The sequence below is a fragment of the Nannobrachium achirus genome (genome assembly GCF_963921795.1).
Source record: "Nannobrachium achirus genome assembly, chromosome: 22".
NCBI classification, from domain to species: domain Eukaryota; kingdom Metazoa; phylum Chordata; class Actinopteri; order Myctophiformes; family Myctophidae; genus Nannobrachium; species Nannobrachium achirus.
In genome coordinates, this window is record NC_137829.1 from 34,630,717 (window position 1) to 34,646,737 (window position 16,021).

The 16,021-nt window shown below is 44.1% G+C and overlaps 1 protein-coding gene across 3 annotated transcripts in view; it reads right to left on the reverse strand.

The window, feature by feature from the left end:
- The window catches only part of zmym2 (zinc finger, MYM-type 2), a 47,058-nt gene that overhangs the window by 24,451 nt on the left and 6,586 nt on the right, over positions 1 to 16,021 (reverse strand). For all 3 annotated transcript variants that reach the window (XM_080752495.1, XM_080752496.1, XM_080752497.1), the window contains exons 2-8: positions 10,795 to 11,643; positions 9,274 to 9,475; positions 8,455 to 8,609; positions 6,990 to 7,138; positions 6,302 to 6,464; positions 3,851 to 4,063; positions 535 to 688 (exon numbers count right to left, since the gene is read on the reverse strand). In XM_080752495.1, coding sequence (XP_080608621.1) covers positions 535 to 688; positions 3,851 to 4,063; positions 6,302 to 6,464; positions 6,990 to 7,138; positions 8,455 to 8,609; positions 9,274 to 9,475; positions 10,795 to 11,628 — 1,870 coding nt within the window. In that variant the 5' untranslated portion in view covers positions 11,629 to 11,643. The remainder of the gene's footprint in view (positions 1 to 534; positions 689 to 3,850; positions 4,064 to 6,301; positions 6,465 to 6,989; positions 7,139 to 8,454; positions 8,610 to 9,273; positions 9,476 to 10,794; positions 11,644 to 16,021) is intronic.

The following is a 16,021-nucleotide window of genomic DNA, read 5'->3' on the forward strand; positions in this document are numbered from 1 at the left end:
GTAACTACTACTCTTCAACAATCCATCACACGTGTGTCTGAGACAGGGAGGGAGGGGCGGGGTATGTGTGTAGCAGCCAGGCAGCAGTCACTCTGCTGTGCTGCTGGCTTCCTCCACTCTAGTTTACAGTTGGTGCTGGTGTGAATAATAAATCAATGGCCATTTACTATTATTAGTATTATTAGTACTAGCCTATATTTTGGTTGAAACTAACTAACTAAGCCATAAAATAGTAATTTTCGATTTTGAAATATTAAAATCGATTTATCGGTGGCATCCCTAGTGATAACCTATTCCGTCCACCACGGCTTGCCAAGCCAGACAGTACACTCATCGACTGCTCGGCGAGCTCGGGCATGCCTCACAAGCCTTAAGGCCTCGCTGTTGGCACGCCTCCCTTGTTGTCAAGAGATGGTATGGTGACAAAAATGTGCATGCGCATATGTACTCAATGAGGGTGGTGGGGGTATTTACAGCATGTTTAGGTACTCACTGGGGGTGCTGGGGGTATTTACAGTATGTTTAGGTACTCACTGGGGGTGGTGGGGGTGATGGCCATTTTGCCCTTGTTCATGCAGGTGACAGAGCAGTAGGATCCCATGGTGCCTCCGGCCCCCAGACTGTGGAGAACCTCGCCAGTCTTTATCAGGGTCTTGCAGGTCACACAGCTCGCCAGCTTACTATGAGCCTGGTACACAGATGAGATCAATATAAAAATAAAGGTTTAGTAAATTTTTTAGATGATAAAATACAAAACGAAAGGTTTTGGACATACAAGGTTTCCACCCGATAACGACGATATGCTAGTGTTGTTGCTGCTCTTATACCACCATTATTACTGGGGTTGGTGGGGGCCAGACAGTAGCCCGCCGCGGGCCGCAAATGGCCCGCGGGCCGCCTATTGGGGAACCCTGGGCTAGAGGTAACTAGTCGTTTTCAATGGAAGCCAGCAACATGCATGAAGCTACAAAATTACGCTTGACGCGCAACAAACCAAGTTGAGCTGGCTTCAACTTTTATCAACACTCTGGTGATGCAGTGAAGCATCAATCAATCATATTATGTTTTTATTTAACCATTTCCCTTCTGTCATTCATGTTGTTAACCAGTTCAGTGTGCCATTTAACCCTACCCTTTTCATTTAAGCAGTGTGGCTTGAGCAGCAACTTGGCAGCAATGGAGTTGGCCACACCTGACCTGGCCGTTTTGTAGCTTTGTTGACGCTAGTGTGACTGTGAATGCAGCATGAGGGGAAATTAGGTTGCTCCAGAAGCCAGTACCAGGATATGCATATATAAATATGTCCCTGACAGGAGGAGGACTAGCATTATCATACAGTAAAGTTAAAGCTTAAAACCTTTTAAGGATTAAATAAAATTGACCACAATAAAGCCAAATCACAAAGCTTGGGGTCGACCGCATGTGACAATGTGTGTGTTTTGTACAGGGGGATGGGATTAGGAACACAAGATGATAAACCATGTCAGAGGAACACCAAAGCGAGACAGAGAGTGGGGTCAAAAGAGACGGGTAGAAACAGAAGGTCAAACATTAAAATAAAAGACATCAAGGACAGAAGGCAGAAATATATCTCAAAATGGTAGAAAACCCTTGTAGGCTACTGTCTCTAGGACTAAACAAACTTGAACATGATGCGCACTCACACACACACACACACACACACACACACACACACACACACACACACACACACACACACACACACACACACACACACACACACACACACACACACACACACACACACACACACACACACACACACACACACACACACACACACACACAATCTTTTAAGCGTATTATGTGCAGTATGTTTCCCGACCCCCCCAAAACTATTAAACAATAAACCTTATACTTTCATATTTCCAGCAATTTCAAAAGCAGTCAAATAGATGTATCACATTAAGAATAAATGGGGACATAGTATGAATAAATGGGGACATAGTATGAATAAATGGGGACATAGTATGAATATTGATTTGTTCTTAAATGACCCCCCAACAAGTGAAAAAAATACAAACACCTGTTTGCCTGGGTTACATATGATTTTCCTATTTATAGGAAAGGACAGTCTGCCTGCCTTGTGCATTTCCTTCTTTATTTAGGCATGAGGAAATCAGAGATGCTTACCGATTTAGAGGGACAACAACACCGTAAAGTCATCACCACAACAGTGGCAGTAAAGTGTGTATGCGATTTCCAAAGGATTTTGGGGGGCACACTAAGTCCTGCTTGTGGGCATTCACTAGAGATTCAAGATCAAGGCATGCACAGCTACAACAAGGCCTTTAGGCTCGCGAGGCACACCTGAGCATGACAATCGGCGAGCGAGTGCACAAGCAGAGCAGCCGATCCAAAATGGCCATTCTAATTTCACTTTATTGGCCCCTCGTGGTAAATGGTACGTGAATGGTGCATTTATATAGCGCCTTTATCCAATGTGCTTTACAGAGATTGAGCATTATATTCACCCATTCACACACACATTCATTCACCGATGGCAGAGGAAACCAAGCAAGGTATCAACATGCTTACAGAGAGCAACTAGGCTAGGGGTTCAGAGTCTTTCTCAAGGACTCTTCGACATCAACTCTGGGGGGGCCCAGGATCGAACTGGGAACCTTTCAGACCCTCTGTGTTCTAAGACGGCAACTCTACCCCTGAGCCACTGCCGCCCATGATGATCTTTACAGTAGAACATCCAGACGATGGTTTGCTGCCTACCGAATCAATAGCTAGTATATTCACCATATTCCTGGCCCCGCCCCCGGCTTCCTTCATATCCTTAAAGAACATTTAAAAACATCATTTGGTTTCCTGTGTCCTTGCATTAAAGTGTCAGTAGAGGTGTTCTGGGCTCTGGGCTCTGAATGAACCTGTGTTGCCATGTCTGCTTATAATAAGCAATTTGTGTTACTTTCTAATATTTTTTAAATCAGTGGTTCCCAAATCTTTTCATATCAAGGACCCCAGATAAACATATTTGTCCACAGTCGCAGACTCCCATCTGAAAATATGTGGTGCCAGGGACCTCCACAGATTTATGTTGTTAAAATGTTTCAAAAATATTCAATTTTTTTTTTTTTTTTTTCCTCAATATGTTTTAATTATCAAATATACAAGCTCACAATGTGTCGCAATGTGACACATTGTGAGCTTGCTGATCTGCTATTTTCAAATGTAAATGTAAAGTAGTAAAACTGAACCTAGTTAATTCTATTGGGCTTATTATTCATAGACCTGGCCGCTTGTTTCTTTGGCAATATCTGGCAACAGACAATTCCCTGTCACTTCCTTACTTGGGATCTCTTGTTCTTAGACTTGGGAGGAAGTGAAAAGATGTTTTTGAAGCAGCACACAGAGAAAAACTCTCTAGCACCCTCTGTAAAAGAAAATGGCAGCCTCCATAGAGAGGGCCAGGAATATGGTGAATAGACATCACCACCAGCAGCTGGAATAACCAGCATTTGGCTAGAGAGAATTCGCCACCCCATGGTCTCCTTCTAGACATGGCCCACGCAACCGATTTCAAGGCACCCAATAGTTCCCAACACTTCATCATGATAGAATAGAGATGAAAAAGAAAAGAGATGATGTTGCTAGGCAACAAATAAAAGTATACCAGCCAATAAGGCAGTTCTAGTATATAGTCTATAATTGCTTAGCAACAAAATAGTGCATCTTTTACGTGTACCCATCTTTAGTACAAATCTGCAATGCTTGCAGTTCTTCCTCGCTCCTCCCTTAGGGGCGATTCATACATACATTTGCACCGGTGTCATGTATCGTCAATAGTCAATCAACCAGGTATAAATCAGCTACCTACCTGTCTGAAGTCCTTGATGCAGTTCTGGCAGCAGAAGCGTTTCTGCTTTCCGTCCACCAGCAAGAAGTGGTTGGCAGTGGCTCTACTGGGCAGGTAGTCTCCACACTGCTCACAGCAGTTCATGATGAGACCGTTGGCCATGCGGTAGCGGTTGAAGCAGGCGTCACTGCAGATCTTGTGGGTCACCGTTTTGAAGCTCACCTCGTGCCGGATCTGTTGGATCAAGAGACAAAAGAAGAGAGAAAGCATTTATTTATTAATAAACTGCATGATGATAGAATTGATCATTTTATGTAAACATGGGTTAAAAAATGAAAACATTTCCATGTGCCAACAGGATATGGAGAATGGGCGAAAGGATATTTTCTGTCACAATTCTTAATTACACATTCTCTGAATTTTTTAACTGGAAGTGCCCCCTTTCAGATAAAACTAGACTGCACTCTGTTGAGGTGCCAACTTGTGTCTTGTGCACTCATAGCCAAATATGTCCTGCTTGTGCACCAGCAGAGCGCGCAAGTAGGGAGATGAGCTCTGTCTGTGGGGTATGTGACGTCAATTGTTGGTTGGTGGTGACGTGACCGAGAACGTTGCTCCCTCATTGGCTAAAGGCCCGGCCTTTGTACTGTCGGCCACATAAATAAACACCCACTGTATGCTGAACTATTCAAAGGCGGGAACCGTGGACTGAGCCTGTGCGTGTCCATCCAAATCGATCAAATCATATGGACACAGACTCTACAGGAGCTATATCCATCATCTCCCCTTTTCAGGGTTCCTTTCAGTGGCTTATGGTTGCTGCATACATTCAATTCAAAACGCTGCTGATTACCTACAAGGCAGTCAAGGGCATACAGTACATGGCAGCCCCCTTACTGTCGGGACATGATCCAGCCCTTCAGCCCTTCTTACACACTAGAACAATCCAGATCCCAGGCTGTGGAATGACCTCTCCATCAGTCAGAACTGCAGACTCACTCCCATTTCCCACCGCATCAGACTCCACTCCGCCCCCTTGCTGCTAGGGCCTAACACTTTTCCTTCCACTTCTTCAACATTTTGATAGATGATAGTTTCATATAGTACAGATGGTATGTTAGTTACTTGTTCGTGCTAGGCATGTAATTTAGAGATATATATACCGTTTGCATGTTACTAACTTGACTTCTTCCTAGGGTTTAGTGCTTACTCACCCGACAGGCATCTATGATTCGTGACTATTAGACCCCTGTATTGTTTGCTGTACACCAGTCCCTGGCTTCCTCTCTCTCTCTTACTCTCAACTCAACCGCTCAAGGCAGATGGCTGCCCACCTAGAGCCAGGTATGCTCGACATGTCTCTTGTCACTGTCACCAAGTGAATTAAAAACTGAGGGCTTTCAACGTAAAAAAGGCAGTAAAAGGTCTTATTTGAGATGTTCTTTTTAGGCAGGGTGTTTAACTGTACTTGTACTGTACTACATTTCAATTGTATTGACTATTCTTGTACTGTTCTCCATTTTTGTCTAATAAAATAATCAATTAAATACAAATACGTTTTCTTTGCACTCACTTTGCTAGACCATTTACCCTTTCATTTGTTGACTAGGGTTCCAGCCACTTACGCCGATCATAAGTCACTCTGGACGAGAGCATCTGCTAGATGCCTAAATTGTATTACGTTGCCGTAAGATATAGGAATATACTCTATTCAAAAGCGCCAAAAAGGTCAGAAGGAGGTCTTTACGGAGAAAACCGGCTGTGGTAGTAGGATATGGTTGTAGCCCCTTTTGGGACCCTGTTTACCTTTTTTAACTCGTATAGTGCCAATCCCGAGAAGACTCGTGAAAAGTACTCGAGTACCCGGAGTGCCAATCCCGAGTATACTCGTGAAAAGTAATATATTACTGTAACGGCGGATATATTACCGAGTACAATGGCGGAAGGTCCGGAGCCGAAATCCGTCGCTGATTTCTCATCATCACGGCTCCACGAGCACAAAATAGTCATCCCATAACATTGAGGTGGACGGGGGATCTCATCTTTAATGTCCATTATCTCAAAACTACACTTTAGAAGCGAAGATGGAGGCAAATGCTCGCTTATAAAGCACATGGAGAAAAGCTCCGAGCCGATCCGCCATGACACCACGTAAACAACGATCGGTTCCGGCGCAGGACGCGATGACGTCAGACCGGAAGTGTTTACGCTGTGGACTTCTGGCCTTCAAAATAAGATAACGGGAGTGAATGCAGCCTGAAGGTGGCATCGTGGACTTTATAATCCGTTAATTTCAGGGGCACTAAATGAGTTAATTTGTTTGTATTTGGGAAGGCGGTAAACAGGATCCCTTGAAGGTCCATCCACTCTCCCTGGTACTGGTATAAATTTGGGGGTCCTTGACATTAAAATGTTTGAGAACCACTGTGTTAGACTGACTTCATGAATAGTTTGGTCATGTTGGAGTCTCACCTCGGTCAGTTTGCCACACACGGTGCACTTGGTCTTGATGGTAGACTTGGGTGGGTTCTGCTTGTTCTCGTAGGCCCCCAGACATCCAGTGCTGCAAAACTCCTGGAACTGTTCACTGGAGTCCACCTGAGCCACGATGGTACCCTTCATTGTAGTGATGTCCCTGGAACAAACACACACAAATACACAGTACAAATGACAAAGATGCGTACCATGTACATGCATACACAAACATGTAAACATAACATACATAGTATATGTACAGTATATACACACAGACTTTTTCGGCAGGCCTTGCTAACGCGCTGTGTTTGTAGTCGCTTAAAGAGGTATTATCCTCAGCCAATGTTTCCTCAAAACTGTCCGTGGTACATTGCTGACAGACTGCGGAAATAAAACGATGTAAATCATCTGTGCATCGAGAGTCTGACCAATCACACAATGTTCTTGCACCTCCAAATTTTTCAAACTAGCCAAACAAAGTTCTGAAAGACACTGCCTTATGATGTCATTTTATTATATATTCTTTCTTACTGGCCTACTCTAGCCGAACAAAGTTCATGGTCGGTTTGAGTATGCTGCAGGCTCAACACCCAAACTGCTGCTGCATGCATAAACCTAACGTTTAATCACAGTTCAACTGGTGCTGGCAGAATGCCTTCAGCATCAGAGAAGAATCAAGTCATACTTTTTACACATGGTGCAGCTCTTCTTAGGGGCGGGTTTATGTGAGAAGGCGGAGAGGCAGGTGGTGGAGCAGAACAGATGTGTTGATCCTTTACGCTGGTAGGCTGTCTGCCCTTTCTTCAGGGGCTTCTTACAGTTGGCACAGGTGACCTACGAACACATGAAAACATGACCATGTTTGTGTGCGAAAAACGTTTTCAGCCACAGGACAAGTGAATTTACTCCTGTCCTGCAGGAAAACAAACATATTTGTGTCCACAGCTAGGAGACAGTGATTCATAGAAGATGATAGTGATTTGTGGTTGGGGCAATATACCACAGTATATAAAAGATTATTGTCCATTATACAATAGTTAGTTCCAGCCAAGTACAGTAATTGTAATGGGTGCTGCTGACACTCACACTACGTATATACCGATAGTGGATACAGCAATGGAACGTTTTACCGTAGCGTATGACTCCACTAGCTAGCTAATGTTAGCCTACTACTGTAACAGTTACTGTACTTATTTTTGGATTGAGTTCTGACAGGAGCGATATTTTTGCCTAACCTGAATAAATGGAAAAATAATCAACACCAAACTGGTCGCCAGTGTGGGGGCCCGGGTGCCTTAGGCTGCGATGTCAGCCTGACAGTGTGTTGTGGGTTTGAATCCCGTTCCCGACGACCTTTGCTGCATGTCACTCTCTACTCTCCCCATTTCCTGTCAGTCAATAAAAGCCATAAAAGCCCCAAAATAATTATTTAAAAGAATAATAATTTGAACTGTTGTACTGAATGTAAACATCGCTATGATTAGCACTCAGCCTTGTGCCTATGGCTCCTCCCATCAGGCAGGAGATACAGAAGCATTATAAGCAAAACATCCCGCTTCAGAGACAGCACCTACTCCATAGCTATTAGACATCTGAACTTGCACTGACTCGTTATGCACTTATGTGGCAATATACTGTTTATGTATATAGCACTTTAAACTGCTGCTGGGGATTGTTTCCCGTTGTTTACTCTTGTGTGTGTTTATGGGTATCCATATATGCGCACTGTCCTTGTTTTTGTTTCTTGTTTTATGTTTGAGAGTGAACCAAGACAAATTCCTATCAACTTGTTGACATGGCAATAAAGTTATTGAATCTTGAATCTTGACATAAAAGTACCGGTAAGTCAACATTGTATAAGGTTTACAGTTTTTCATGAAATGCTTGATAGAACAGGCGGACATTTATTCTAATTGAAAAAGCCATCCTGGCAGTGTTAGTGGCATAATCAAACCCAATGAAAAAGTGGGTTTTCTTTTCAGTGACCATGGAGACCAAAGCAAGGGGCAATGGTAGCCCTGGGCAGCTATGCAAGTTACTGAAATAAAGAATCTGAAATAAAGAAAAAAGCATGAGCAACAGAAGAAACTAAGAAACGAAGGGGTGGGCAACAGAGGGTTACAGAGGACCATAGCAAACACAGCAGGTACCTTGACTGTCCTGGGCTGTTGCTGAGACCCTGAGGAAGAGGAGGATGAAGAGGACTGGCCGGGAGGTTTAGTGAGGGGGGTGGCTGGAGAAGGAGAGTCCACCCCTGTCTGTTTCTGATTGCGAGGGAATGACGCTGACTGGGAGATCCAGGAGTCTGGACGGACCAAAATACAGAGACAGTGCAAATCAGAGCCATGGAAAATGCAGCCATATTTTATTCTGAGCAGAACTAAAGTGAATGAATGAAGTGGTGGTGTATACACACACATCTTTAAGTAAAAGCAATGGACTATGTCTGTCTGTCTGTGTGTGTGTGTGTGTGTGTGTGTGTGTGTGTGTGTGTGTGTGTGTGTGTGTGTGTGTGTGGGGGGGGGGGGGGGGGGGGGGGGGGGGATCTGGAGGTCCAGCCTGGGATATGCCTGCGGACTGGTTGTTAGAGGGGGTTTCCACAACTTGGGATGACCAGGAAAGAGGCAGGAGGGCTGGCAGAGTGCTGTGCCGTCTCTGCTATGAGTGTCAGCCACCATGCGGAGACGCTGCTGCTGGTGCCAATGGAGGGCTGGGTGACATGACATGCTTGCTGTATCATGCGGACATATGCCTCGACTTTTGTGAGTGTAACCTTGTTGCACCGTAATATTTGTGTCCTTATACACAAATATACATTTCATTTTAAGAGGACATAAATTGTTAAAATGTGTGTCTTTGGATGTGTGACAGCAACGGTCAGTTCCTTGAGCGTACATGTACGAGGTCGCCCTGAGTCTAATTGTGTCAAGTGGGGTGCGTGCACGATGCGTATAGTATCAGAGTTTTACCAGTCCTGGCGTGCGACCCCGTGTCTCCGTTCTGAACGGGCTGTCCTGCGGAAGCGGAGACTCGTCCAGGGTTGAAGGAGGCCGTGGGTCTGCTAGACGAGGAGTCTGCATTCAGGCTGAAAGCTCCACTGATCTGTAAATCAGCGGGGCTGAACGTCCCACTGATCTGCAAACCATTCTCCTCCACTTGACCTTCAGCACCCTGGGGTTAAAAAGAACAGGCTAGTTAACCCTATATACTGTTGGATAGATGGATACAAAACATATTCGATTCTAAGGGGTGGTTGAGGTGCTAGGGAGTGTATCTATGTTCCCTCAGACCGGGAACCCCTTATATATTTTTATTTTTTAATAAATATTTCAGGTGAAGGTGTTTTTAGAATCGGCCTCAGGTCTAAATGGGTTAACTCTACTCTAAACCTAAACTAAGGAATCATAGGGCTGATCCAGAGGTGCTACAGCCCCTGTATGGTTCTTTATAGGTTCTCTATTGGTAATTCAGCTTAGGATAGGCACCTATAATGGTAACCTTTAAGATGTGTGTAGCAGAGAACCAGGACATTGAAGGCAGAAAGGAGGAAAGAAAGTCCAGCTGAGCCGGAATTGAACTGGAGGCGTTGTGATTACATGGTTGATGCCGTATCTATTCAACTACCTGTGGTCTGGTGAAGTCTACTAATACAATTAAAGTATTTGTCTGCGTATGTGAACTTGGACTGGCCACAGTACTGATACCTGTCCTTACAGGTTTTCTTCCCGATGAAAGCCTAATGTACCAATTCCATGGCATTACATGACTAGCATGGCTTTCTTTCTGGCCTGTTTGAGCTCTTTTTCACCTCAGCAGAGGTTTAAGGAACAAACAGTCAGGTTGGTCTGTAGGCAGGGCTTACTCATTAAGCTCCCTCAAAGTACAGGAAAAGCTTAGAATGATTTCTTCTGCTGTAGCATTGTGCATTGTTCACCTGGGAGCCCGTAGAGCTACTGAAATGTGCCGACATGTTCTGAGGTTTGTATAAACTGGTTATAACCACTGAAACCTTGGTTATATACATATACTTTGCCAACTGGGGTCCCGTATACTTGTTGGCCCTGTGCCTTTTTCCCCCTCCACACCAAACCAAACCATTTTTGGGAACTTTTTATGCCTTTATTGATAGGACAGTAGACTGACAGGAAATGGGGGGAGAGACGGTGAGTGACATGCGGCAAAGGTCGTCCGGATCGGGAATCTAATGTAACTCACGTGTCGCACAACGATGCGTTGTGAGCTTGTATATTAGCTATTCTCACTATTTGTCCTACAGCCGAATAAATAGGGCTTAAGAGGTTAGAAAAATAATGGTAATATGCTAATTGTACCATATTATAATATGCGAAAAGTAATAACCGCTGTGATGATTAATGATGTCAATGTGAATAACATGCAAATTTTATGCAAATATGAAGGACATGCTTCTACTGTCGACCCATAAAATTGCTCTCCTTCAGAGAGCCATGTGATTGGGTGCGTTCTCTCACCGCTACGATGGCTGAAGCTCCGCCCTGCAGTGATGTCACCGAGGTGATCTTCAGGTTCATGTCAACCTGCGGCTCTGCCGCCGGCGCCGCCAAAGCGGAGGAGGAGGAGGAAGAAGAGGCGGACGACGACGCGGAGGCGTTTCCTGCCTTCTGCCTGCTGGCCTCCAGGGTGGTGACACTGGCGATGCGGATCTCAGAGTCCGGCTCCGTGCTGCTCAGGGTCACCGCCGCTGCATGCGAGGAGGACGAGGGGGACGAAGACGACGGCGGCGGCGCGCCGACTCCAGGTGGCGCCGCCGCAGAGGGAGAGGAAGAGTCTTTGTGCTCCGAGGAGTCTTCCTCGTCGTCTATGACGATGGGCTCCGCGGTGGCAGCTTTAGGGGCCGGTGACAATGACGACGTTGACGATGCTGCTGCGGTGGAGGAAGATGCAGGGGGACTGTCGGGGGTCTTGGAAGCCGCTGTGACCGCGGCACCTGTTGCCGTGGCTGCTGCGGGGGTAGGGGTAGGAGGCTGGCTGCAGTCTGTGCTGGGCGTGTCTTGGTTGGAGGCGGCGGTGGTTCGAGGGGCCTCCTCCTCCTCCCCGACCAGCACCACATCATCGTCGTTATCCTCCACCCTTCCTCCTCCCTCTCCTCCATCTTTGGCTTCCTCGTCCCCCGTTGCCGTGGGAACCGCCTCTCCCAAGGCTTCCTCCACGGGGGCCGCGGTCTGCTGCTGGGAAGCAGAGGAGGAGGAGGAGGAGGGGGGAGGAGTGGCGTCCGAGGGCTCCACCCGCGGCCCTCCTTCCTCTTCTGCTGCCGCCGCAGGCTTGGGTTCCGACTCCTCATCCATCGCTAAGGCAAGCACCTGGTTGACACCATAAACAAACAAAGGGGACAATTAGGCTGAGGAAGCAGCATATGGGCTGAGGTTTTTGGATTAAGGGGTGTGACAGTGCTACAAGGGGCTCAACAGCCCTCCATGGATCAGACGTCTACCGCCACCAATTACCTCAAACAGGTGTAAGGGTGCTAAGGTTAATCAAACTAATCGATTTCATTTATTATTTGTTAATTTGTAACTCATTATAGGTGAAAACATATTTTAATTTAATTTTTTCAATAATTAAAATAATCAACAGAATAATCGCTATGGAAGTAATCGACAGCTGCAGCACTAAACAGGTGTAATTCGTCACACAAAAGCCGAGTGTGAGTTGACAGAGGGATGAAAGGGTCTGGTCTGGTGGGATTTGATGCTAGGGTAGGACAGGACTATACAAAGTCAACGGTAGAAAACCCGCACAGAGTACAGTTCTTAAGTGACATTACATACAGTACGAGTCCATTTTATTCAACAGGTAATTGTGTGTCAGTCAATGAACTAGCCAATATGGCCAAATAATGGCTTAGTAACTAAAGCTCAATTCGCACTCTGTATCTCTGTGTCTGTGTCAGACTGTCACTTCTCGCTCACTGAAAATACCGTAATTGCCCCTGGTGGCCGTTAGCTGTATAAATCTATATATAAATCCTTGTTAAAGACCATTGTAAAACTAACTAACTGGCTGTTAGCTGTAAAAAAAATCTTTATATAAGCCGCACCGTTGTATAAGCCGCAGGGTTCAAAACATGGGAAAAAAGCCAAGAACATGGAGTTGCATGAGGACACATTTGAAAACAAGTAATGACACAATCATACTAGAGTATAAATGACGCTTAAGCCCTATAGCAGGAGTCTTCAACAGGGGGTCCGGGACCCCTAGGGCGTCCACAGAGTTACTACTACTACTACAGGGGGGCGCCAAATCTTTGTGATAGGATAATTCTTTTAATTAAAGAACTAAAAATTAACAACTTGAACCCTCGCATCCCTATTCTGAGGGGAACTTTAGCCAAAAATGGTCAAGTTAACTAAAAACACGAATCCAACAGACTGATGACAGTGCTATCAAACAAGTCTATGAATCTATCTATGAAATCGATGAAAATATGCATCACACATTTATACAGTTATATCTCCCGATTTAGGGAGTCTTACTGTTGTCATAATTTGAGAAAATAGGGCAATGTGAGCAAATAATGGCGGCATTGACTCTACTCAGGCACTGTGTTTGTACCTGAATTCCACTGTGGGATTCATGCGCCTGAACCTTTGCTATTTTGTACACATGCATCTGATTAGGGGACATTTTGTGAAACGTAAGGAGAAAAACATCAACTTGGGAGAATGGTAGTAGACCTGTAACACCCTGTTAAAAGCATCAGTGAGGTGGTGCCAGTGATACAGGCCTTTGTCACCCACTTCATAATATTCTTGCAAACCTTCACGGGTTTCTTCTGAATATGGGAACATGGGTCAAAATGTAGCAAATGTGAGAGAGCAAAATAATAAGGAAAGCCTACAGATGCCTCAAAAAATGAAAATAACAGGAGACCTCGCACCTGCAATGCTTAGCCAGCAGCAGCCTAATAAACACCATGGGACTGGGTGGCCACCTTAACAAAACCCTCACTCCATCAAACAACTAATTCACTGGTGACCTAAACTCACGAGATAAGGAGAGGGAGAAAATAAAGATTAAACATGAAGAGATCTGATCAGGCCTGTGCACAGCTGCATTAAGAGGAACATTGCAATGATTCTCTGAATCGGTTTTGAAAATCAATACTTAAAACAAATACCCCAGAATTTTACAGAAAAACTCAAAACTAAACTATTAATCTTTTTGAGTTTTACAGAGACTACAATGTATACAAATCCATTGCAACGTTTTCTTATATCTCCATTTCAGACAGGAGAGAATAGAGAGACAGGAAACCAGTAAGACTCCCTAATCGCATACAGGAAACCAAAGGCAGAGAGAGAGAAGAGACAAGGGGTCGGATTCAAACCTGTACCAAGGGGTCGGGTTTCCTTGCGGTTTGTGCATTAAAGGACCACTTCACCCATTTTTCAACCCATCTTCATATCATTTGTCATCACTAATGTTCATGATAAAATAGTACACAGACCAAGTTGCAAAAATTGTACCATTTTATTATGAGGAGTGAGGACCGGTTATATGAAGATAGGTTGAAAATGGGTGAAGTCTGGCAAAGATCCCCAATTGTCTAATTTTAAGTAATAACATTTTAAATGCCACTGAACCACTTGGGGGTGGAGGGAGAAAGATGGGCACTAAAGTTTGAATTTTTATCAAATAATTATTTTAAATTCCTGGATTTGGATCCATTGGAAATCTCTAAATGCACCAATAGTAGTCGGACTCGGTAGTGTGGAAAATAAATTAATTTGATCATAAACATTTTAAGGCCAGAGAACAGGGGTGCTGCCGCTCTCTCCCTCCATTTCTCCCTTTGTGCTGCACCTTTCTAACGCCCAGGTCTCCATTCATCCCTCTCACCTGCTTCCACCTTCCTCATTCTCTCTCACCACCTTCCCCCTGCCTCCAACCCATTTGGTCTACCAACAGGTTCTCTGTTGCCACGGGTGACGGCTCAAGCTACACCTCGGTTGCCGTGGCAACAATCAGCCTGACGGCCACTGGGACGTGTACATCTCTGCGCAGTGATGGTGCTGCTCAATTAAGTTGTTTCCGAATCGTTCATGATGCGATTTTGTTCTCCACAATAAATGATAGGATGTTTGCATGTTGATGGCGCTAAACAAGTCTCACACAACCCTTTTGATAAGTGTTTAATAAACTAGACCAGGTCAACCTGGTTGTGCCAGACCCCCTGTCTGTCATCATCATTTATGACATCATGCCTTTTGTAGGCATGTCATCATCATGTCATCATCATATATACCCTTTATATAGAAAACCCGGACCGACATTTGCTTATGTAGGCCTACCCATTTCATGGGTCTGGCAAAAACAACACTTTATTCAGTTGAAAATGTGCAAATTTTGTTGAGCAAATCAGCTGAAAATACACTAGTTCATCAAGTGCAACTTGTTGAAACCACAAAGCAAAGTATAGCTTTTACATTGTGCAAACAATCAAAACAGTCAAACAATCCATCTATCAGACAGGAGTGCTGGCATACAGTGCTTTAATGGGTTAAAATAAATAGTTTAAATAGCTCTTTATTCTGATGGTAATCATTGCTTATAAAGTGTTAACTGAGTAACAAAGGCCTTCTTTTCCTGTCTCTCCTGGTTTCTCAATAATGTTTCTGTTCAAGCGCTTTGTTGTAGAGATTGGGACTTGAAATATAGAGCATTTTGACCCGCCTTTTTTACAAAAGTATATCACCGCAAGATACAGGAGTTAAAATATAGAAAATCACTGTTATATTTGTTAACGAAAATACATTTTCACCAATTCATTCTTGCACACTCTGCTCAGCTGCACAAGAATGACTTGCTAAGAGAGAATAACTATTGGCCACTGTATAGTGATACTCAATGTTTTTCCATGTAGGGATTTTAATGAGTGGTAAGTAAAGCAGGCGGATATGGACAAAATCAAATATCACAATATTTCTGACCAAATATCTTGAAATCAATATTGTGTTTTAAGATGTGAAGATATTGGTGTGGGGATGACTATTGGTGATTTTTCAAAAATATTTTCACAATGAGATTCAATAAATCCCAGATAATCTTGTATCATGATACCGATATGTTGCTATTGGCCAGCCCTACTATGAAGGCCCAATGGCACAATATTCTCCAATACATTGTTCTCTATCTACCACAACCCTATTAGTAAGGATGGAGATTGTACATTTTTATTAATAGCAATCACCTTATCAATCAGAATTATTATCGATTACATTATCAAGACTTTTCTATTATTTGTTTGTGTATTATCATCATCACCACCACCACAACTATTATTAAAGACAAGTGAATTTCTTTTTTTATTTTGAAAATATAGAAGAAACAGTTAATTCCTTGCACCAGCAGAGCACACAAGTAGGTAGGGTGATGAGGACTGTCTGTGGGTATTTATCTATGTATGTGGGTATGTACAGTATGTGGCCAATGAGGGAGCAGCATTCTCGGTGACGTCACCATCAACCAACAAGTACGACCTGATACAAGGTGCAAGTTAGCACCTCGACAGAGTGCACTGTTACTTTAAACCCCAAATGTATACTTCTTCGTACGACGGTGTCACACACCCAAAATAGGCAATCGACAAGCTTAACACACATCGCACCCCGTTGCTACGAGACACTAGTAGTCATTTAGAATTATATAGTGGGAAGATTTGAGTATACCAAACAGATT